Source organism: Notechis scutatus, chromosome 2 (assembly GCF_049901735.1).
Source record: "Notechis scutatus isolate UNSWTSFEM ecotype Mainland chromosome 2, rNotScu1.2, whole genome shotgun sequence".
In the NCBI taxonomy this organism is placed as follows: Eukaryota; Metazoa; Chordata; class Lepidosauria; order Squamata; family Elapidae; genus Notechis; species Notechis scutatus.
Window position 1 is genome coordinate 66,935,122 of NC_142010.1, and position 23,168 is coordinate 66,958,289.

A 23,168-nucleotide genomic window follows, 5' to 3' on the forward strand; every position below is an offset into this window, starting at 1 on the left:
AGAACCTCTTGTTAACTTTCTAAGCAGTTCGGAGAACCGGTAGTTAGAAGCAATCTCCTTTTGTTTTTTTTCCACCCTTATTATATTCTTGGCAGACAACCTAGACTTACTGTCTCTGGAGCTTTTGGGGCTTGGCTTTCTTAAAGGGAAAGGGTTGTTTTAAGATTTTTACACTGCTGTTGGGAGGAAATACTTCCCTGGACAATCAGCACTTTGAAGAAATAATTGAATAATGAAGCAAAGCTTTTAGTGACAGGGAACCAAGATGAGTTACATTCAGCAAGGCTTCTTGGCTAGCTAGAAAGATTGACATTCAAACGTGAGTTTACATACTCTTTCTGAGTTTTGGTCTAAAACTGGTTTTGGGTGAAGGTTAATTCTGTGCTTGGTGAAGTTTAATCCTGTGTTTATTGATGGGATAATTTTCCCTATTCAGTTCCAACAAGCAACAGCTACTGTTGTGATTTAATTATTTGTATTGTGTTTGAATTTTTTCCTGCCTCATGGTTTCTTTTTCTATCTGGAGAGGGGGGTCTTCCTCACTGCTTTAGTACTATCTGGCACTGTCCTTTTGGGATAGGCAGGATGCAAGCTTGGCACTGATTTTTTTAAACTGCCTTTCTGGGGGCATGTGACCTTTCCTTAAATCTGGATGATTTCCTTAGGATATCTTGTGAGGTGAGTGAGACTAGCTGGTATTTTTAAGTGGTCCAAATGGATCTAAGGATTGCTTTTCCTGGGTGTGCTTTTTCTGGAGAGCTTAAATGACCTCTCTGCTAAAGGGTTTCACTTTATGAGTAAGAGTTGGCTGCTTGATAGTTATCACTGCATTTTAACTATTTTAATTCTTCAAGGTGCTCTGGCATCCTGCCTGATTTGTAACTCCAGCTTGCAGAAATTTTTAATCTAAAGATTGGTATTTAGGGCAACTTTTTGCAAGCAAAGAAGTTTTTTGTATTTTTGTACAGGTAATCCTTGACTTACAATTTAGTGACCATTCAAAGTTACAATGGCACTGAAAAAAAGTGACTTATGACCATTTTTCACACTTATGACCGTTGCAGCATCCCCACTGTCATGAGAGGCCAGATGAGGAGAAACGCCCCTTGACATGAGTGATGTTGAGTTGGCCATGCCCACCCAGTCATATGACCACCAAGCCCCACCCACCAACTAAGCCACACCCACAGAATCAGTTGTTAAAAAAACTGAATCCCACCCCTGGTTTAGACAACATGCATTGGAGAGAGCTGTACAGCTATTACGGATTCCCATCCCAGAGGAAAAGGAATAGGAAAGCAAACCTGAAACAAACTTGGCTCTGCTGTTTGGGGAAAAAAAATCTCCCCGGATATTTATTCAGTCAATTTTTCTAGCTGAGGGAAAGAAACTGTCTAGAGAGGAAACCTGAGATTTTCTTTAGGAAAGCTTATATGAACTTCTAAATCCCATTTAGATGGAACAGTGGTTGTTGTTGTTTTTATCTTCCTCCTCCCTGCCATCCCACACTGAACTAAAAATCCTGTGAATAGGGAAGAGTAAAATATAAGCAAATCTACATTTCACATCTAAGTATTTTATAGCACATTTCATATATTTGCCCATGAATGTGCATACACTTTTAAAGAGAAAATACTATACATTAGATACATATACATGCACACAAATATACTCTGGATATCTGTCCAGAGATCCAATATTGTGTAGTGGTTAAACTATTTGGCTGTCCCTAGGCAGATTAAATTCTATTTTTCCCTCAGCCAGACATTCACTAGGTGACCTTGGACCAGCCATATTTTTTCAGCCCAACCTATCTCATAGGTTTGCTATTGTAGAGAAAAATGAAAGCACCTACCATTCTTATATAATATCAGATCTTGGCTATGTAAAATTGTGATGTGTAAAATTATACCTGTGAAAATATAAAGCAATGGTAATGCCATTTTTGACTTCTGTGTTAACCTAAGAAAATTTACTGGAATATTATGTAACAATTTTCTGTATTATTTTGTATGAAGATCGTATACTTGGCAGGTCACACTATCCAGTGTCATGTTAACGATGGAGATTACTGGAAATGAAAATGGATAAACAGGACACGGAAACAGATGGTATGCTACAATATAGGGTGTTGCGTAGGGTGATGTGTGGCTGGATAGATTGTGAGCCTGGAAAGGGGCAGAGACTGTATATTTGAAACTGTATATAAACCCCAGCCTTCCTAGGAAACATGTCTTATGTGGCTCCACCCATGAGCACAGAATTCTCTTTTGCAAAAGCTCCATAATAAAGCTCCTATTTATTGTTCACGGGTCTCCAATTGTATGAAAGGTTGATTTTTATCACAAATTTGGTGCCCAAACAGGGACCCGAAGACATCCAATTTACCACTGGCATAGGTGAGCTGTCTGCAGACCAGGGGGGTGCATTTGAGATATATTCTGCAGATTGTAATAATATGATGCATTAATTCTGTTTCTCTCTAAATATCTTTGGACAGAGTGCCTAATATGGTACTGTAGCTGTGTATGGCTGGCTGCTGACTGACAATTAAGCTCTGCCCTGTATCTGCAAGGGAAAAAAAGGAATGAATTGAACAATCTTTTTAACCTACTGTTCTGTATCAGAACTCCCATCAACTTCAGGCCAATGATCAGAGAGATTATAGGAACAACAACAACAGCAACAACAAGGAGTTGGTTGAGGTCAGAGGTGCTGAAGAAAGAAACTGAAGGCTTCATTTTGGCTGCTCAAGAACAAGCCTTGCCCACTAATTCCATGAAAGCAAAAATGCAACATGTCAGTAACAACAGCAAATGTCACTTATGCAATGAGGAAGATGAAACAGTGGATTATCTTATCAATGGCTGCAGCAAAATTTCACAAACTGATTGTCTACAATGTAATGTCATGATTGAGTTGCCAAAATTGGAAGCTTTGACAGAAGCTTGGGTTTGAATGCAGCAAAAATGACTGGGAACACCAAGTTGACAAAGTTCTTGAAAATGAACAGATCAAGATCATGTGGAATTTTAGAATCCATACAGACAGACATCTGGCCCACAACATGCCTGACATCACTATTGTGGAAAAGAAAAAAAAGTCTGGTTCATTGCAATACCAGGTGATGCACAATGGAAGAGAAACAGCTAGAAAAAAAAATAGCAAAATACCACGATTTGCAAATTGAAGTTGAACATCTATGGAGGACAAAATCAATGGTTGTACCAATAGTATCAGGAGCCCTTGGAGCAATATCCAAAGGGCTGCCTAGATGTATAGAAATTTTGAACTTATTAGATCTGAATATCCTGACTGCAAAAAATCACCCTACTTGGAACAGCCTATATGTTCAGATGCTATGTTAACAGCTCTTAGGATCTTGATTAGGACTTGAACTGTTAAGTTTTTACCAGTCCCAGACTGTGAATCGAATTGAAGATTAACAACAACAACAACAACAACAACAACAACAAACGTCAATAACAAACTGTAACACCATAGAAAATTCACATCTGCCTATCCTAGGTCCTTGGAAAGGACTCAATAGGTAGACAAAAATGCTAAACCCAGTATTAACATCTGGGTGGCTGTGTGACAAACTGTAATAATTGTTATGGTACTTTAGAATTAAACAGAGAAGCATCTGCAACATAATATCCAGACTTAACAACTGTCATTAAGAAAGATAAAAACAGATAGTTGACTCCTGGAGACAGAAAAAGAGAAGAGAAGACAAAGACCTGCAAGTAGAAGTAGAACAACTGTGGCAAAAGAAAGCAAATGTAGTACCAATAATAGCAGGCACCTTGGGTTCAAAACATCTGGAGCACCACTTGAACACCATGGACACTGACAAAATCACCATTAGTCATTTACAAAAGATAGCTTCATTTGAAACTGCTCGCATCTTGCAACGATACCTTTAACACCATCAAACAGCAACATTTCCCCTCCCAGGACTAGATAGGTGGAGACAAATGCCAAATTCAGTCTAAACATACGTCTGACTGTGACAAACCATAACAATTATAACTGGAGAAATACAATAGAAAATTTCTATATGAAAGGTAATGCAGTTCTTTCTCAAGCAAAAAATCCGCCCTGGCCAGTCCTCTAAGATGAGAGTACCATGAGCACTACAAGCTCCTCTTCATTATTTTTCTTTATAGTTCAAGACTGCCATGCGAGGTCTGAGTATATAACAATATTTTTTAAAGAAATTAGCCAAATCAATTTCATTCTCATGGAAGCCGAGTGGAATCACTACTTCTCCCTGTCTTCCCCCATCCTGGTCCAAAGCATTAGCAGCAGCTTGCAGAGGTCATTGCTGGAAACACAAAGACTCCCAAACTGGTTAAGTGCTGAAAATGCTCCTCTTCCTGGCAGAATTAAGGCTTTGTTCTTCAGTTCTGACAGTAACAAGTGCATTGTAGAGATTAGTTCATTGCTTCTTCACATCCTAGCAATCCTAGCCCTTGGCTAAACTCCTTGATGTCACATTCATTTTCCATTCTCCTTCACCTCACTGGGTTAAGGCCAACTCCCTTTTCACTTCCGTTTACATTTTCTTTGCCAGCTTTGGATACAACTGTTACAAGCAAGGTTGTCTCCCAATCATCTTCTGCTTCATGGAGTTACGTGTTGTAACAAGATGTGTCATTTTTATCATGTGTCAACACCGCTAAAATGTAGCATGGACTGTATATTACGTTCAGCCAAGCAAAGCACAACATGGTTTGGAACAAACCTTGCCCTCCATTGGAGCATGGAGCATTATCATTCACTATTTGATGTGAGACTCATTTTTCTGAACAGCTCTGATCCTGAGGGGGTCCAGATCTGCTTAGCTTCTATAATTGCAACACTAGAATATCAAAGAAGAGGCATGGTGTAGCAGAATTTTCTCTCCTGAAAATGAGGGCTCTTGCAAAAGCTGTGGGATTCTTCTGATAAAACTTAATTTAATGGAGGTTTTCTTTCATTAGCACTGGGTGAATTGGCACTTCTCTGATCAGAACCAGCATACAGTTGAGGTATTCCCCAGTTCCTGCTTGAAGAGCAGGTGGCAGCTGTGGCCAAGAGTGCCTTTGCACAACTTGCACAACTGAATTAGGAAGCCCTGTTAGGTGTTGTTCACATCTTAGTTATCTCCTGGTTGGGTTACTCCAATATACTCTATAAAGATCTGCGCCTGACAACTATTCAGAATTTGCAAATTGCTCCAGAATATACTGGTGCAGTGATTTATGGGCACACCTTGGTGTGCCCATGTAACATTACAACTTCATGAAGCGCACTGGCTCCCAACAGGGTTCCAGGTGAAATTCCAGCTGCTGTTTATCACCTACAGGAACTAGATATTTGTAGGACTACCTTTGTCCAATGCTATCTGCCGTCCTGCATATTTAATAGACTGGGCATGCTTAAAAACTCTGAAATGATCTCATTGTGGTTGGCCTTGACTGACCTGGTCTGTAGAAAGGTATTGAAAACTTGGTGTATCTTGCATTCTGGGGCTTAGTTGATTGGAATTCCTGCCTAGAATGATGTAAAATATTTTGTGGGTTTCCAAGATTAATTGCAGTTGTTATGATTGTAATTGTTTTTGTTTATTGTATAGCTGTTCATAGCTGTTCCAGTTGATGGCCCTATACTGTAAATATTTTAATTAAAAACAAACAAATCCCATCTGAGTATGTTAAAGATTTGATTTTTTTAAGAACTCTTCTTAGAAGACATGCTTCTGAACAGAAACAAAGGGCTAAAAGAATATTGAGTACTTATGTAACAGGAAATCCTGTTTAAAAATGTTTATAAAAAACAGTTTATGGATGCAGAGCCATCAATTAATATTAACAAACATGATTGTATTGAAAGAAAAAGCTCTATTAAAAAATACCTGAAGGTAGAAAATCCTTCTTAAATTATATCCTGAAGAGTGGGAAGACTGATCAGCCCCATGAAGCTGAAGTTGCGGCCTGTCCATCAAGATGCTAAGTTTTGTCTCTCAATGGGTAACCCTGAAGGAACAGCTACATACCTTGGTCAAGGGGGACCAAGTTGGTCCTGGCCAACTCCAACTCCAACTGATACACCAATAATAATAATCAAAGTTGACTCAGCTTTCCATCCTTCCTAGGTGGGTAAATTGCCCCCAGATTGTTGGGGGCAATATTATGCTGACTCTGTAAACTGCTTAGAGAGGGCTGTAAAACACTGTGAAGCGATATATAAATCTAAGTGCTATTGCTATTGCTATCATCTCTCACTTGGTCTACAATGCATTCTATTTGTGGCTGCTTCTGAAGATCATTCTGAAGTTCCAGTTAATTGATAATGCAGCAGCCCAATTGTTAGTTGGCATTTGTTGCTCTGAGCAAATCGTGTCTGCACTGGCTTCCTATGTGTTTCTGGATATAGTTCAAGGTGTGTGATAATCATTACCTGGCAACTAAGTATTTACAGGACCACCATTTCCAACTGGAACTGCCTTTTGTGCCCAAGGAAGAAACTGTTGGCAGCCTACCATTTCTATCAGATTTGGAGGGTGGAGGCTTTAAGAGGTGCTTTTCAACAGTAATAACTATACCTTAGAAATAAGGTTAACCATCAGGGCCACTGTTCTGGCCTTCTAGGTAGCTTTGAAAACAGAATTGTTTTGGAAGTAGATATAAAGCAAGACTTTATCCTAAAATACCTTTGTGGTACTCCAATAAGCAGGGCAGAAATGACAGTTAAACTGAAATGGCTAACTTATGCTCATTTATTGTCTTTCAAGGAGATTTTAAGTTAAAAACAAGATCTGGAATGGGAAGGTTATATATGTCATTGGTTTCCCTGTGTTCAGCTAATGGAAAAATTTAAAATTGATAAAAAGAACTATCACTTTGAAAAGGGTAAGATTGAGTTTGATGTGGAACTGTGTTCAAATGATGATCATATTACTGCTAATATGAACACACTTTTGTTGAAAATGGAAACAGAATTTAAACAAGTTAAAGACTGAATCACAGGCTGGGCAAAAAAACCTGAATATACCATTTGATCAATGGGAGAAATATGTGGGGAAAAGGGCTGAAATTTACACTGATTTTTAATCTTAAGGAACATTTTATAAAATGACCCCTGGTATTTGACACTGCGCGCGCACGCACACACACACACACACACACACACCACACACATCCTGTGGACATGTAAATAAACCAGAAAACATTGGGATCAAATATGTACTGTGATTCAAAAGATTCTAAAGATGAATGTACAGCTGAACTCAGAGGTTTTTCCTTTTGGGCATAATGGATAAACAGATTGAAAGATCCCATTGAAATTTGTTTTTATGTATGATAAAAGTGGCAAGACTTTTATATGCACAAAGGTGGGAAGACTTGCAAATTGGAAGAATGAATGGGTAAATTTATGCAATTGGTTGAGATGGCAAAATTGACAATTCTGGTCCAAGGTTTAAGGCACCAGGACAGACTGTGTGTTCTAGTCCCCTGTTATGCATGAAAGCCAGGTGGGTGATTTTGGGCCAGTCACTTTCTCTCAGCCTAACCTACCTCACAAGGTTGTTGTTGTAGGGAAAAATAGGAGGGAGGAGTATTAGATATGTTTTTCACCTTGAGTTATTTATATACATATAATAAAGGCAGGATAAACAATAAAATAAAATAAATGACATAAAACAGACATTGACCAATTTTATTTCTACTTGGAAGCCACTTTTGATTTTTTGTGAGAAACTGAGAGTAGTGAAACTTTGATTTTGGAACATGAAGAATTATACCTGATTAAATAATAGAGACTATTGTTAATTTTATAGTAAAAGTTGGATGTATTTTTATCTATATAAATATACCAAAGAAAGTTGGAAGGCACTCTTTGGGTGTTCCTCCCTCCCTTTTTCTTCCCCTTATTGCTCTGTATTTTGCTTTCTGATTGACTTTTCTTTCTCTTTAACTCTTTTTTTGTTTAATTTTTATTCAAGCTTTTGAAAATTAATATTTTTTTAAAAAAAACCTAAATTATTCTGGAGGGCCTCTGGTGAATAAAATGAGACTCAGTTTGATTTGCTTTGATTGCTGTTCACTCTATTGTTTTTTAATGTAATATTTTTTTTTCAATCCCACAGTGGAAGCTTTATTTAAAATGCTTGAGATGTCCTTAATTGTTGTAAGATTTTGAATTGCAGCAAATATAAATGCAGAAGACAAATTAATAAAATGAAGGGGGGGGAGAGAGAGAGAGAGGGAGGGAGAGAGAGGGAGGGGTGTTCCCTTGTCTCTTAAACATGGAGACTCAATTAACTAATCACAGGCTCTATGAGAAACATACTCAGAGTCAGCATTTGGAGATCCTTCCCCTCGCCTGTCACTTGCCATTTGTTTTTGTGATCAAATAGGCTCAGAGGAGCAAAGGGACAGTGTGATTCTCCAGAAACATGCAGAATGTAAAGCTGCTGTTCAGAGCATGTGGCTGTGCTAAAGTGGAACCCAGGAAAAACTTCACTCGTTACAAAACCCTTTGAATAAGGATTACTGCTATCTTAGAGAAGGCGGGGAAAATCAATATTATAAAAATATCACAGAAATTGATTTTGGAAGGATAAAAACATTCAGTTCAGTCTCAGTTGTAAGGCAGGACACTTTATTCCTAATACAGCCTTGCATCGTTTGTTTAACCAACTCCATCAACAAACCTTTGATACTAGAAATCCTGAATTAATGCTGATTTATTGTTTCCTGGCAGAATTCATTTCCAGCCGGGAAGCCTTACTGGGATGAAAGCCAGATACACAAAAAGTACTTTCTACAGTAGAGGGAATGTTTAACAACTCTTTCCTTCTCGTCAAGTGATACTTTAAAAGACCATGGTATCCTCAAAAATAAATAACTCAGTGGCCACGTACTCTCAATACTGTCATGTCCAGTTTGTTCCCTTAGTGATAAGTCTGGCTTTTTGTCAGCCGGGCACTTTTGAGTCACTTAAGAGAAATGACTGAAATATAAATGGCAGTGAATCAGCATTTTTAAAAACTGCAGCAGAAAGAAAAAGTGCATTAAAAAAACAAACAGTTTTAAAGATAACTCGCCCATTTAGGGTTACCAGATATCTGAACAGGCAGAAGATGATATGGGTTAATTCAAAAGGAAGACCAATTTGGTCATACTAACTGTTCATCTTTCTTGGCATCTGCAGCAAAATTATAGTTTTATTTTATTTTATTTCATTTACTTTTATTTATTTATTTTTGTCAATTGCTTACAAGATAATAGGTACAAGTAAAAACATAGTTATGAATACATGGATACATATAAGAAAAATAAAAAAATAAAAGAAACAATAGGACAGGGACTGTAGACACGTTGGTGCATGCCCCCTACAGACCTCTTAGGAAAAGGGTGAGGTCAATATTAGACAGTCTAAGGTTAAAGTTTTTGGGGTTTGGGGAAGAAACCACAGAGTCAGGCAGAGTATTCCAGACATTGACCACTCTGTTGCTGAAGTTGTGTTTCCTGCAATCAAGTTTGGTGCGATTAACCTTGAGATTGTATCTATTGTTTGATCTTGTGTTGTTATGGTTGAAGCTGAAGTATTCATTGATAGGTAGGACATTGCAATGTATGATTTTATATACTATACTTAGATCGGACTGGAGGCGGCGTAGTTCTAGGTTTTCTAGGTCTAGAATTTTGAGTCTGGTGAAATAAGGTATTCTGCAATGAGTAGAGGAGTGGAGAACTCTTCTTGTGAAATATTTCTGGACTTTCTCAACTGTGTTAATATCAGATACGTAATATGGGTTCCAGGCTGATGAGCTGTATTCGAGTCTTGGTCTAGCAAATATTTCGTATGCTCTAGTTATTAGTGTAATATTACCACAGAAAAAGCTACGTGAGATTAGGTTAACAACTCTTGACGCCTTTTTGGCTATGTAGTTACAGTGGGCTCTAGCACTAAGGTGATTAGAGATGAGTACTCCAAGATCCTTGACAGAGTTTGCATCATCAACAAAAAACATTCAAAAAATGTACTTAGATTTACATATACAGTGTGTATGAAATTACTTTTTCTGATAAACAGTCTTTCATTTGCAATATTTTCCCATATTTTTTATTTTCAATAACATATGTTAGCAATAATGTAGAATTGATGAAAATGTGCTTTCCACATTTCACCCTACAAAGGTATGACAAAGCATGTGATCTCTAGACTACAGTGATCATAGATTCGAAGATGCTGGATTGGAGCCAATTGCTGAAATTAGGAAATAAATAATGTGAAACTAGATTGTTGGGTATGTCAATGGATGAGAGAAAAAAGGAAACGGATTTGAAGGCTCAGATTTGTGCACTGATTACTAAAAACGGAAAATGTGGACTGCAGATCTCATCCCAACATGTTCCACAGGAAATATGATTTAGTCTTTTTTGGTCATTTCTTCTTCACAATTATATTTTCTAATCCCTGAAGATCTCAATGACCACAAGACCATTTTGAAATGCAAAAAAGTCAATTACTGCATTCTTTTTCTGAGAAAACACACCCACATACACACAGAGGCTATATATGTGTGTGGGCACATATGTATCAATCTAAAACACTCTCTGTGTGTGTTTGTTTGTGTGTGTTTGTGTGTTCATGAATCAAGGAACTTTGATAATCCTCAAACAATCCAAGGAAACACACACACAAATGTATGTGTGTGTGTGTGTGTAGGTGTGTGTAAATGAAGTCAAAGTTTAAGCACTGTTGCAAAAACTTGTCAGCTAAAGACATCATCAAGACCAGAGGTATACATCCTTCATGCTTTTCCAGTTATTCCATGACTAAATCTGTGGTGGGATTCAATTTTTTTTTACTACCGGTTCTATGGGCGTGGCTTGGTGGGCATGGCATGGCTTGGTGGGCGTGGCTTGGTGGATGTGGCAGGGGAAGGATACTGTAAAATCTCCATTCCTTCCCTACTCCTGGGGGAAGGTTACTGCCGGTTCTCCGAACTACTAAAAATTTCCGCTACTGGTTCTCCAGAAGTGGACAAAACCTGCTGAATACCACCTCTGCTATATCTGTATTAAAGCAGACATGGTGCTCATTCATCCTTTATGCAAAGATTTTTTTATTCTATTTTTAGTTCCAAATCAACAGGAAAGGATGAAGTCTTTACGACCACTTTGGCCTAAGCACAATTTTGCCTAAATATGCAGTTGAGCCTTTTGTGCACAGTTATGATTAACTAAGAAAGAACATTTCACACACCTGCTAAAGCATCAATTTTAATTTTAACATTAGCAATCTTCTTGATCTGAATAATTTTTGTTCATTTTATGCTTCTCTCTAGAGGCCTCTTTTCGGGTAGCCATGTCACGAGAATTAAAATCTATGTATCTGATGATAATGATCTAGCATTTAAAAAATCCACAAGATTTACAGGGCATAACAATACTAATAACCCCCATTAAAACCCACAAAGACAAGAAAGGATGGGTCAAACTCTTCATTTGTGAGGAAAGAGTCCTGTGGAAGGCCCACAGAATGTGTTTAAAAAGAAATTCATGCTAGCATTTTTTAACCACCATCCTTAGTTAGATCAGATTTCATATCTTTACACTCAAGCAAAATAAGACCCGCACAAATAATTTTTTAAGTGAGAAAGGAATTATCCATGTATGTGGGCTCTGCTATATTTAAAATGGAAGAAAAGGTAGCACCTCTTTTTTTGTAACACACAGAACAATCATACAAATTTATCTGATCAATGATTGGAACAACAAACGAGTTGAGCAGCAAAAATTTTTGATTAACTTTGATTAAAAAAAAAATATTTTTTTTTCTCTGGTAATATCACACTACTAACCAGAGCATACAAAACATTTGCTAGACCAATACTCGAATACAGTTCATCAGTCTGGAACCCACACTACGTATCTGATATTAGCACAATTGAGAAAGTCCAGAAATATTTCACAAGAAGAGTTCTCCACTCCTCTACTCATTGCAGAATACCTTATGCCACCAGACTTGAAATTCTAGAACTTGAAAACCTTGAATTACGCCGTCTTCGGTCTGACTTAAGCATGGTATATAAAATCATACATTGCAATGTCCTACCTGTCAATGAATACTTCAGCTTCAACCATAACAACACAAGAGCACACAATAGATACAAACTCAAAGTAAACCGCACCAAACTTGATTGCAGGAAATACGACTTCAGCAATAGAGTGGTCAATGTCTGGAATACTCTACCCGACTCTGTAGTTTCTTCCCCAAACCCCAAAAACTTTAACCTTAGACTGTCTACTATTGACCTCACCCCTTTCCTAAGAGGTCTGTAGGGGGCGTGCATAAGCGCACCAACGTGCCTACCGTCCCTGTCCTATTGTTTCTCCTATTCTTTTATTTTTCTTATATGTACCCATTTCATGTATTCACAACTATGTATACATTTATACTTATTATCTTGTAAACAATTGGCAAATCAAATAAATAAATAAAATAAATAAATAAATAAAATTGCATTACAATAATACACATAATAAAAACAATATAAATCTGTATGTACAATTTTAGTGATGTAGCATGTAAATAACTGACTCTGCACATAATTTTATTCTTCATTATCACAGACCTCAGTTGCAGTAATTTGTTTACAGGCTTTAGCAGTTGCAGCACAAACTTTAACTATATGATATATGATGTTAGGCTTGATAAGAGAAAACCTGTCCTGCCATATGTTCCAACAAGGGAGAATTTAGAGATTGAGGGATGCTTTGATAATATGAGGAGTATCAGATTTGAATCACAGGGACAAATTCTTTTGAAGAAAGGAATTTTGGCTATCTACCACTGAGAGAGAACTGGTATAAAAGTTCATGTCTGACTCTAAAAGAGGCTGAGCAGCGGATATAAGTTAAATAACTATTTGGTTCAATGATATTCTAAATGTTCCATGATATGATCTGAAATTAAATTAAGTTTATTCTGTTGTTCAATATCAAGTCATTTGGTCTTAATAATTTTAAAAGCCGTGTTCATGTTCTAAGGACAACGACTAGTCAAGAAAGAGGCCGAGAGGCATGTTTTTGAGTATTAGTAGATATTAGAAGTACTGAAATTGATCTATCAACTGAACCCCTGCAAACCACCTCACAATGAGCTGACAAGGCTTTGGAAATGGTTGCTTATCTCTTACTTCCCTCCCACATTACCCCATCCAAGACTGATTAGTTGTTTTTCTTGTTTTTTTACTACAACAAACAAACATGATGATTTGTCTCCAGAATCAAAATGAATGCTGCTTACTTCCAGGTAATCATAGTTAGGACTCAACTAAAAGAAACTGTCATGCAAGCTAAACTTGGTTTGCTGCACTCTATCACGTGTACATATTTTGTAAATTATATTTTATGGAGAAATACTAATTCAATTGTCTGAATTAAATCTGAAACAAAAAATGCTTCAGAATTAAGAACCATCTTTTTAGTGCAAAAAAGCAAAAAATGCTTCAGAATTAAGAACCAACTTTTTAGTGCAAAAAAGCCTTAGTTTTATATATAAAAAGACTGCATAGGCAATCTATATCCGAAATTAATAAATTAAAAAAAAAGAAAGAAAAACACAGGGTGACAAAGCTATTTTCTCTACTATATTTGGATGGTAAGCAATTAAAGAAGAAAGCAAAACATTGATTTTTTTAAAAAACAAAATTAGCAAGCAAGTTAAAAAAGCTGCAACAGGGCTTAGATTATTTCCCTTTTTTTGCATCTATGAAATCATTAAGAGTAGGCATTAATGTTTGTAGAACAACTCGCTCAATACAATCAACTATATAAATGTGGCAACTCTCCTCTACTGTATGTATAATTGACTTGGACCATGCAGAAAAAAGTTACCGTAAGTCTTTTGCCAGAGTCAACCAGCAATGATGTAACATAGCTAAGAATGTGAGGTGTGGATAAAGAAATTGTAACTATAAAAATCAGCACCTGAATTTTCCTTTCCTCCACAGTCCCAAAGGTGCTTTTTCAGGAGACAATAGGACTTTTGTATTTTTTTCTTTTGAAGACTCCACTCCCCACCATCCTGACAGAGCTGAAGAAGCTTCTTGGCTGAGAAGCGAAATGTTTTCAAAAGAAAAAACAAGAAAATCCAGTTGCCTCCTGAAAAAAGCACCTTTGGGACAACCATGTCCTGGATAACTAAGAATCTCTACAGACCTCTCCTCCACAGCTTATAATAGGGACAAAATGGGGGAGTGCCATAATTTGCTGAATTTAATGAGAATAAAAGAAATAAGATAAGAATTTTTCAGCAGTGCTAATGATTGAACTCTAGGGCTGGTCAAGTAATTCTTGCAAAGATTACATTATTTTGCTGCTGTCAATGGTAATTTTGGCTGATCCAAGAAACTGGCCAACTGGAATCCCGTATGTTCTTCTATTGTGTCTCAGAGTAAATCTTAAACCCAAATGTGTGTTTTGGTAGTAATTATGAGCCAAGAGAATCTCTGGCTCTATTTGACACAATCTTCAATCCAAAAATTATCAATGCAGATTTGTTCTGTAAATAACATCATAGCATCTTCTGGGTTTTTTAAAATTACAGAATATGGAAAATGTACAGCATTGCCTTAAGGTTTATGGTACTTTTAACATTGTGAGATACTCTAGTTTGTTAGTCACAAAGAAAGCAACACTTCCAGTCTTCTGGGTGGGGAAGGAACTACAGAAATTAGGGATCCCTTGTTTTTCTATGGATATAGGCAGATAAAATATACTCTTATCTTGCAGTTTCAGGTTCATACCCAGCCTACACATTGGCATTCAGTATTGATTATGCTGTGTGGGATGCAACAGTCCTTTAATATTATCAATATTTGCCCAGTAGCAATTTAAAGTTGTGTCTGTAAGATGCATCTATATGCATTACCCATGAAATGTCAAAATAGCAATATTTTCCTTTTGAGAAATACAAGGCAGAATTTGAGCTAACAGAAATGATACAACTTGGAACCAGGCCAGCTCATCATGGATTGGATTTTATGTCCCATTGAAAAAACAGATGCTCCAGCAGCACGCAGCACCTACTGGACTGCCTTCCTGCTGCTTCAGTGCTAATTTAGAGCCCACCCGCTGCTGCCCAGTCACCTATACTAGCTCATTGTGCATTACAAGATAGTATTTTCAAAAACAGGCCCTTTCTGATATGATCCTCTGATATAAAAGGAAATGATGATCTACAAATCAAAAAAGATTCATTCTGGCATGCATCTGAGCCCTACCTTTACATTTTAATGCCCAATACATTCAGCTGTACTCATAGAGAATCTATATCGGGGTGTCAAACTCAAGGCCCGCAGGCCACATCCAGCCAGCTGGGTGCTTAGATCTGGCCTGTGAGGCCTCCCTGGAAACAGCGAAGGACCACCCCGTGTTACCTCTGCCAGCAAAAACGGAGCTCGGGAGGGCCACGTGGGGCCCTCCCGAGCTCTGTATTCCCTGGCAGAGGATTGCAGGAGGATTGCAGGAGGCCTCTGCAGGCGCCCCTGATCCAAGTGATGTTGAGTTGACCATGCCCCTGGCCATGCCCCCAACCCCCCCCCAAGTCAAACACAACCCTGATGTGGCCCTCAATGAAATTGAGTTAGACACCTCTGAACTATATACTCAGTATCAGCTGGGCCTGTTTGGTTCAATGTCACCTTTGTTTCCAAATTAATTTTAAAGTTCCGTAGTTGTAAGGCTCTTACTCTTTTCCAAGCCTGACCCATTTAACCAGAACTATTTTGATTATGGCTTTCAGCTGGTATTCATTGCCAGCACTCTCATTTTTTTCCTCCTAACCAGGGTTTCAGGAACAAAGCTAAAAGGAAGGAAAATATCTAGTTAAGATTTTTGCCTATAAATAAAAATATAAGGACAGTTTAAATTAGCATTTTGACAGTCAGTCTGAAGAGGCCTAGGCCTTTTGAGATGGGTTATCAGCTTATAATCTTCAGGGCACAACTGGCACTAAAATGTATTTTTATAATAGTATTTAGTTTATTAAAAATAAAGAACAGCAAAGAAAAATACCTGTGGGTATTAGGTTTAAAGGAAATGATTAAGAGCAAGGGTAAACAAAAGAACAATGACTAAGCTCATCTAGGATGGAGACTGACTCTCAGGGAATCAGGCAAAGTCTTTAAGCATATTTGAAATGAAATGAAATAATAGTTTCACTCAAGTACTTACTACACATAGACATCTGTGCGGCTTCAAATCCTTCTGGCATCTTGGAGGATTATATTCCACAACTCTAAAATAGATTTTAAATGGTTTCTTTCTCTCCTAATGAGCTTCTTCCTCAGAAGATTAAAAATAATAATAATCCAGCAAACTTTTGGATGCCAGCTATTTAACCTCAAGGGAGTGATGAGTTGTGTTTGCTTTGGGATTTAACCAACTGTCCCTCCTGAGTTTCATTACTGGAGGATGAGTTCGACTGAAAGATCATTATTTGTCTATTTTGATCTAATGGAGTCCAATGAACCCACTAGCAAAGTTAATTATAGAATCATAATTACAGAATAATATCACTCATTTTTGTTTCTTTTTGAAAGACTTCTTTTTGTAGTTTTTTCTTTCTTTATAACTTCCTGTGTTGTTTATTTGTCCTTTTTTTGTATTAAACTAACAGTGCAAAATAAAACAGTAGCATTCATTTAAACTATGGAACAGGCAAATACTTTTCTTTCTCAATTTTTGAGACAGAAAAGTATATGTTTTGAGCATCATGTAAAACTAATGCCTCGTATAATCTACATTCACAAAGAGGAAAAAAAAGTATTACCGATGAGTGTAACGTTGTTATGTTTGCTGGGCTAGCTTTTTTTTTCTTCTTCAATATAACAGTGTGTCAGATTCTAGCAATACTTGATTAGTTTTTCATGTGAATTGTTTCACTTATAGATAAAAGAAAACAGTCATACCTTCCTGGCCATTTTGCCATTCATCCCATGTTGGATTCCCTACTGAAAATGGGACATCATCTATACATAAGTCATAGCCATGTTTAAAGCTGACAGCTTTAAGCACTATCAATTATGACAGATGAGTCACTGCCACATTTCAAGGCCAGAATTTACACCTGATATCTCTTTCAATCTGAAGATGTCAATGTGGTGATTTTTAATTTCCCGCTGCCACTGCATTCTGGCCAGTTCCCTCACCACTAAAAAAAGCCTCCACAGGTTAGTCTTACTAAGCTCCATTTCAACAGTAGCAAAATGAAAATCTGAGCAAACGACTTCCATTATCCTTTATTTTCCTGCTGGCATAATGGCAACTTGCCCCTTAAAATCAGTTCAAACAATCCTGATCATTTATTATATATATATATTTTCCCCAGACCATTGGAAATATACTGTTTAATGTTTAAGAACAAGCATGAGGAGTCATTGAAAAAGGCATTAAAATATGCCCGACTTTTCTTACCTCTACCAGATGAGGTGTTGGGTTGAATCCACACATGTTGCAGACCCGCTGCTTACAGGATGTGCAGGTATTATAATTGGAGGGCTCTCCAGAGCCCACGTTTATCTCCGCTTTGCAGAGGGGGCATAAAACCCTTTCTTTCGGCACTTCCTTTGGCTTGGTTACTTGTTCTGCTTTCGATTGCTTTGCAGCTGGGACAATTCCAGGCTTACTCTGCATTCCAGGTCCAGTGCTTGGGGCCTTAGGGCCAGCTTCTTTGCTGGCATCACTGAAGACAATTTTTGGAGGCACTTTGCCAGGAGACTGTTGACTTGGTGGAGTGGCCTCTGGCTGGACAGACATGAGTGTGCTTGCTTGGGTCAGGAGGGAAGCTCCAAATCCAAAAAGCTTCCCGGTGAGGCCCTCTTGGGTCTGTTCTTGAGCCCCCCCAGCACTTGGGGGAGGGACCGGAGTCTTAGCTGGGGAGTCTCCTACAATCTTTCTCTGATCAATGGATGAAGGCTTTGCTTGTTGGTGCTGAGGGGAAGACTTCATCACTTCCTGAGGAGCAGCAGGTTTTGGCTGGACTTGGCTGGGTGGTTCTCTCTGGGGTGAGACTGGGGGATGTTTGGGGGATGGGGGTTGCATGGTTGCAGCACTTGGCCTGGGCCTTGGCTGCATAGTTCCAGGTGGTTTCTCTGGTCCTGTTGCCGCTTGGGGCTTTGGTTGTGGCTGGGGCTGTTTGGCAGGGGAATGGGAAGGAGAAAGGGAAGGAGAATGTAATTGCTGCTGACTTTTGGAGCGGGGTGCTGTGGTCATGTCCATTCCCAAAGCTCTTTGCATCTGGCAATTTAAACATAGCCATTCTTGAACCTAGAAGACAATAATAAAACAGAGTAACCCATCAGCAGCAATTGCAAGCTTGTCATTGAAACTGCAGATTCTGATGCGCCTGATATGCCTACGCACATATGGAATATTGTCTTTTACTCATTAAACTAAATAGAGCATATCTGTACCTCTTCGTAGGTCTTATAGGTATTTTGTTGCAAGTCATTTGTATTTTTTGGGAGCTGTTATCTGAAGGCTTCTATTGTTTCCTCTAATGCATCCAGCGTGTGTATTTCTATGAGCCGGTTCTTATTTCTGATGGCTTCCATCTGACCATCTCAGGAATATAACCCTTTTCCAAGGTGCTCTAACCCTTTTCCAAGGTGCTGTGACATCAACCATAAAATAGCTTCAATGGAGGCTTCACTTCAACAGATAGTTATAAGAGCAGCAACTCCAAGAATGAATTGGGTCTATCTATTGTGGCCCATTGGGCTTGCTTATCTTACCTGGAAAGATACTTTGCAAAGGCAGAACTACACCAGCAGCAATGTACAAAAATCACATTATTTGGGCCCAGTACTACGACTCTCTGCCCTTAGTTTCCTAAAACTGTGAAAGATTGTTAAGCCCAGCAATCTTTCTGAGGCTAACAGGTGTGGTATTTTTTTCAGTTGGCTGTGCACTCAGTATAGAAAGCAAAGCACATCTTCACTCAATAAACCCTCTAGATACAAAAAGAAAACTGTGGCATGTTTTGGCTAAGCAGTAATAAACGAATTATCCTCCCCCAGGAGGAATATACCAATGACATTGAATCAGGTTAATTAAAGAGGCTGCTTAGGAGCCACAAATCTGTTGATTCTTGGAATCCCCAAGATAAAACGTGGCGATATGAGTGCTAATATGCAACATAGTTCTCATTACTCCTTATCACCCATCCCCTCCCACTTGTGATTGTAGGACTGTAACTTTGTTGCTTGTATCCTTACAATTTATATTGACTGTTTCCTATTATGATTTGATTGTTGATTGTACCCTATGACGTTATGATTCTTGATTCTTAACGAATGTACCTTTTTATTAAATGTATACTGAGAGTATTTACACCAAGACAAATTCCTTGTGTGTCCAATCACACTTGGCCAATCAAGTATTCTATTCTATTCTATTCTAGTTAAATAATCACAATTATTTATAAACTGACGGATATCTTTTCCCTGAATAAGCACTTTGTAGTCTTAAAAATCTGTATGATAATAAGATCTGCAAAATGGCAAAAGAATAACTGAGAACATTACAGTTAACAGAGATAGTTGGGAAGGTGCCAAATGGCTTACATCACCTCCATGTTTAAAACCATACCAATCCTAAACCCATCCTTAGGCTTGCATCCTTCTATTTTCTAATCCTATTAGTTTCTCAGCCCTTTCAGGCCTTCTTTCTATTACAACTGGAGCATGCTCATTCCACACTTAAGCTCCACTTCACTTTTAGTAGCTAAAGAGGGCACACAAAAAGACTCAGTTACACACAGATATCAAATAGATTTATCTATACAATCACACTCAAACTACATTTGAATGTTATCTTCACTATTAAGAAATATGCACTTGTTTGAAAGCAGATCTAATCCATACTATTAAATTCTTATGTCTGTTGGTACTTTGCAACCTTCAATAGGGTAAAATGATGCTTCATAGAACAATATTGTTTAAAAATCAACGTACAAATGAGCTAACTTACAGAATGCGCCCAAACTATGGGATCCATGAGTCCTGTGGGATTGATAGTTGTGGCCAGTTCAGAGCCACCATGCCATCCAACTACACTTTCCATAAATCTGAAGGTTGTATGATTCTCTTTGACCTCTGTGCCCAATCAGGTGGTGACAAGGCTCAATAGGTGAGCAGCCATTGGCTGCTTTGGAACCAAAGCTGAAATTCAAAATGTCTTAATAGCGTTGACCCATGAGGGAAGAATGAGGGAACGATTCAAATGCCTACTGGCAAAGTAGAGCTGGCTGGGAGGTGCTGACAGTCAGATTTAACAGATAATCAGAGTTGGAAGAGACCTTGTAGATCATCTAGTCCAACCCCCCCGCCCAAGCGGGAGACCCTACACCATTTCTGACAAATGGCAGTCCAATCTCTTCTTGAAAGTCTCAAGTGATGGCACTCCCACAACTTCCGAGGGCAAGCTGTTCCATGTCAATGTATGTGCCCTCTTCCTTCCTTCATGGAAAAAGGGGGCCTTGAGAACATGCTGGAATTGGGAGAAGGGAGTTTCCTTCAGTGTTCATGGATTCTTTTGTTCACCCTCCTCACAACAAAATGATCAGTTCCACAGATCAGCCAAGTTGTAGTAGGAGAAATTAGAGGAGGGGGCTTCAGTGGGACTCTCATGAGGGTTATAAGGGGAGAGGAAAAAGCACTGCATGCTTATATTATATATGGAAAGAGAAAGTATGATGGAGAATGTGATGAGCTAAGGCTGGCAGGGTGGTGCTGGAGAGAGGTGAACCTTATTCTTCCCTGAAGAATGTAAGCCCTTGGGGTCACACCAGAATGTCCTTGATACAGAGCTTGTGGTCCGTTGTTCCCTTTGTTCCCCCTCACTTCAGCAAAGTAGCAGGCAGTTCCATGGATCAGCCAAACAGGAGGAGGAAGAAGCTTCACTGGGGCTTTCCTGAAGTTCATGAGGGAAGCAAAAATGGTGCAAGTCTATATTATATGGGGAAAGAATGACTTAACATGTTGTCTAGCTTTCTATAAGGCTGATCAGAATCCATAGACATGCTTGTGTCTACAGATCATAACTTTAAAATGCAATACAAGAAAGTGACACACAGCCTCCTCACCAGATTCTCTCACTACCAACTGTTTCCTTTTTTTTTTTTTTAACAGTGATGATCACATGGGCAAGAAGTTTTCTGGAGATCCACACACACTTGACACTCAACTCCCTCCAGTTTTCTTCTCCCAGTTCTGATTTTCAAATGTACTTTCCTGTTCGTTCCCTTGCTCCATTTGAGAAAAGGTGGCACTGCCACGGATTATGCCACAGAACAAAGCTGTAGTTATGCCTGGCTTCTCATTTTTCTACAAGGTCTGTCTCTCAGAGACACAGGTGAATTTTGAGTTTGAAGGAGATACTTTTGGACTCTGGATCTAAACCTAGTGAGCTAGTCTTAATTGCATCTACTTTCTTGTATTGCATTTCAATGTTATGATCTGTAGACACAAGCATGGCTTTCCATTCTGCTTGGCTTTATATATAGCTAAAGAATCCATGACCCATTAGGTCATTCCCTCCCCATAATATAAGCTGGCACGATTTGTCCATGGACATTAAAGTAAACATGTGCAAGAAACACATTTTATTAAAAGTCTTAACCAGCTAGTTGTAATGCAAGTTATTTAGCCTATTTCTTTAGATACAGAAATCTTAAAAAAAATAAATTATTGGAAACTACAAAATCATATAAACAAAAGGATTCAACAAGGAGGTCACCATCTAATTCCAGAGTTACCCATCAAGTTAAGATACCAGGTGACAGTGTTCAGAAAGATCACTGTCTAAGAATTACAGCCAGTCAGAACAGGTTATGTTTGTTCTATGGCTTTAGTATGAGAAAAAATATTATTCCTATGAACAGTTAGAAACCTGTGAACTAATTTGTCTTCATTTGGTGAATAGTCAATTGTTTCTTTTATCCTATTAGAATAATTACAAGAAATCAAGAAATAGAAAAAAGAACAAAAGGCAGAACAGGCATGCTTATTATTTCTACCCTGTCAAGACCACCTCCACCTTGATAGAGGCAAAATCAGACATTCCCTATGATTTACATTGTACAGTCACACATATGTGCATTAAAATGTGCTATGCAATTGGCTTGACACCCCCAATGTACACCAGTCTCTGAAACAGCATCTGATCTGCCAGGCTTCCCATCTTACTGACCCAGCAGTTAGTAATTGTTTTACCTAGCAAGAAAGCTGCAAACACTCTTTTGAGGCAGCACCACCAAGGAAGATGGGACTAGACGTTCCAGCTAAAAGTAGTGTCAAGCACTTAGACTGCAATCGATCTGTGCAACCCCCACCCCTCAATCTAGCTTTACCTGGTAAACATGCAGTTTGTCTGCATTTGAAAAGACAGATGGAGGAGGGGAGAATGATGCAGAAAAAGGGGTGGGAAAAGGATAAACACCCACATCCCACCTGCTCTTTCTTTCAGAAAAGGTTCTTCACAAACAAGTTTCTTTCATATCTTTTTTTTTTAATTTAAAGCAAGGAGGACACTGAAATTCATTATGTTGACCTTAAAGTAACCCTTTGTACTTCAGAGGAGTCCTGTTTTTGCATTGGTATGTCCATATTTTGAGATTATGTTTCTTTTATGACCAGTCCACTCCTATGAATGCTTGCTTGAAACAAAGGGCCATTGAAATCAGGTTTGCTTCCAAAATAGGGTTACAAGGTTGTTGGCAAAAGGAAGACATGCCTTTTTTTTCCTCCATAAGTTCTCCATTTGGTAGTCATAGCCTTACAATCAAACAACGGCAGGCATTTTTAGTATCTCTTTTTTAAGCAGTTTCCACCCCCCCACCCCCCACCCCAGCACTTTTCTAATAAGTGCTAACTGCAAGTTAACAAGCTCTGCTCTGTAACCTTAATCAGTTGATTAGGACCTTCTTTCTGCTGCCTGAAACTGACCAGAACTTAATCAGGTACATACTGAAGGATTTTGCCTCCTACTTTAGCACATTTCTGTGATTGAAAAACAGACTTTCTGTTGAGCTACAGTATCTAACAACCTTATTGCAGAGTTCATCTAAAATTTAAACAAATTTTGAATTACAAGGAAGGC

General features: G+C 38.4%; 1 protein-coding gene across 4 annotated transcripts in view; it reads right to left on the reverse strand.

The window, feature by feature from the left end:
* The window catches only part of BSN (bassoon presynaptic cytomatrix protein), a 231,372-nt gene that overhangs the window by 141,502 nt on the left and 66,702 nt on the right, over positions 1–23,168 (reverse strand). For all 4 annotated transcript variants that reach the window (XM_026673218.2, XM_087954986.1, XM_087954985.1 and 1 more), the window contains exon 3: positions 17,484–18,335. In XM_026673218.2, coding sequence (XP_026529003.2) covers positions 17,484–18,335 — 852 coding nt within the window. The remainder of the gene's footprint in view (positions 1–17,483; positions 18,336–23,168) is intronic.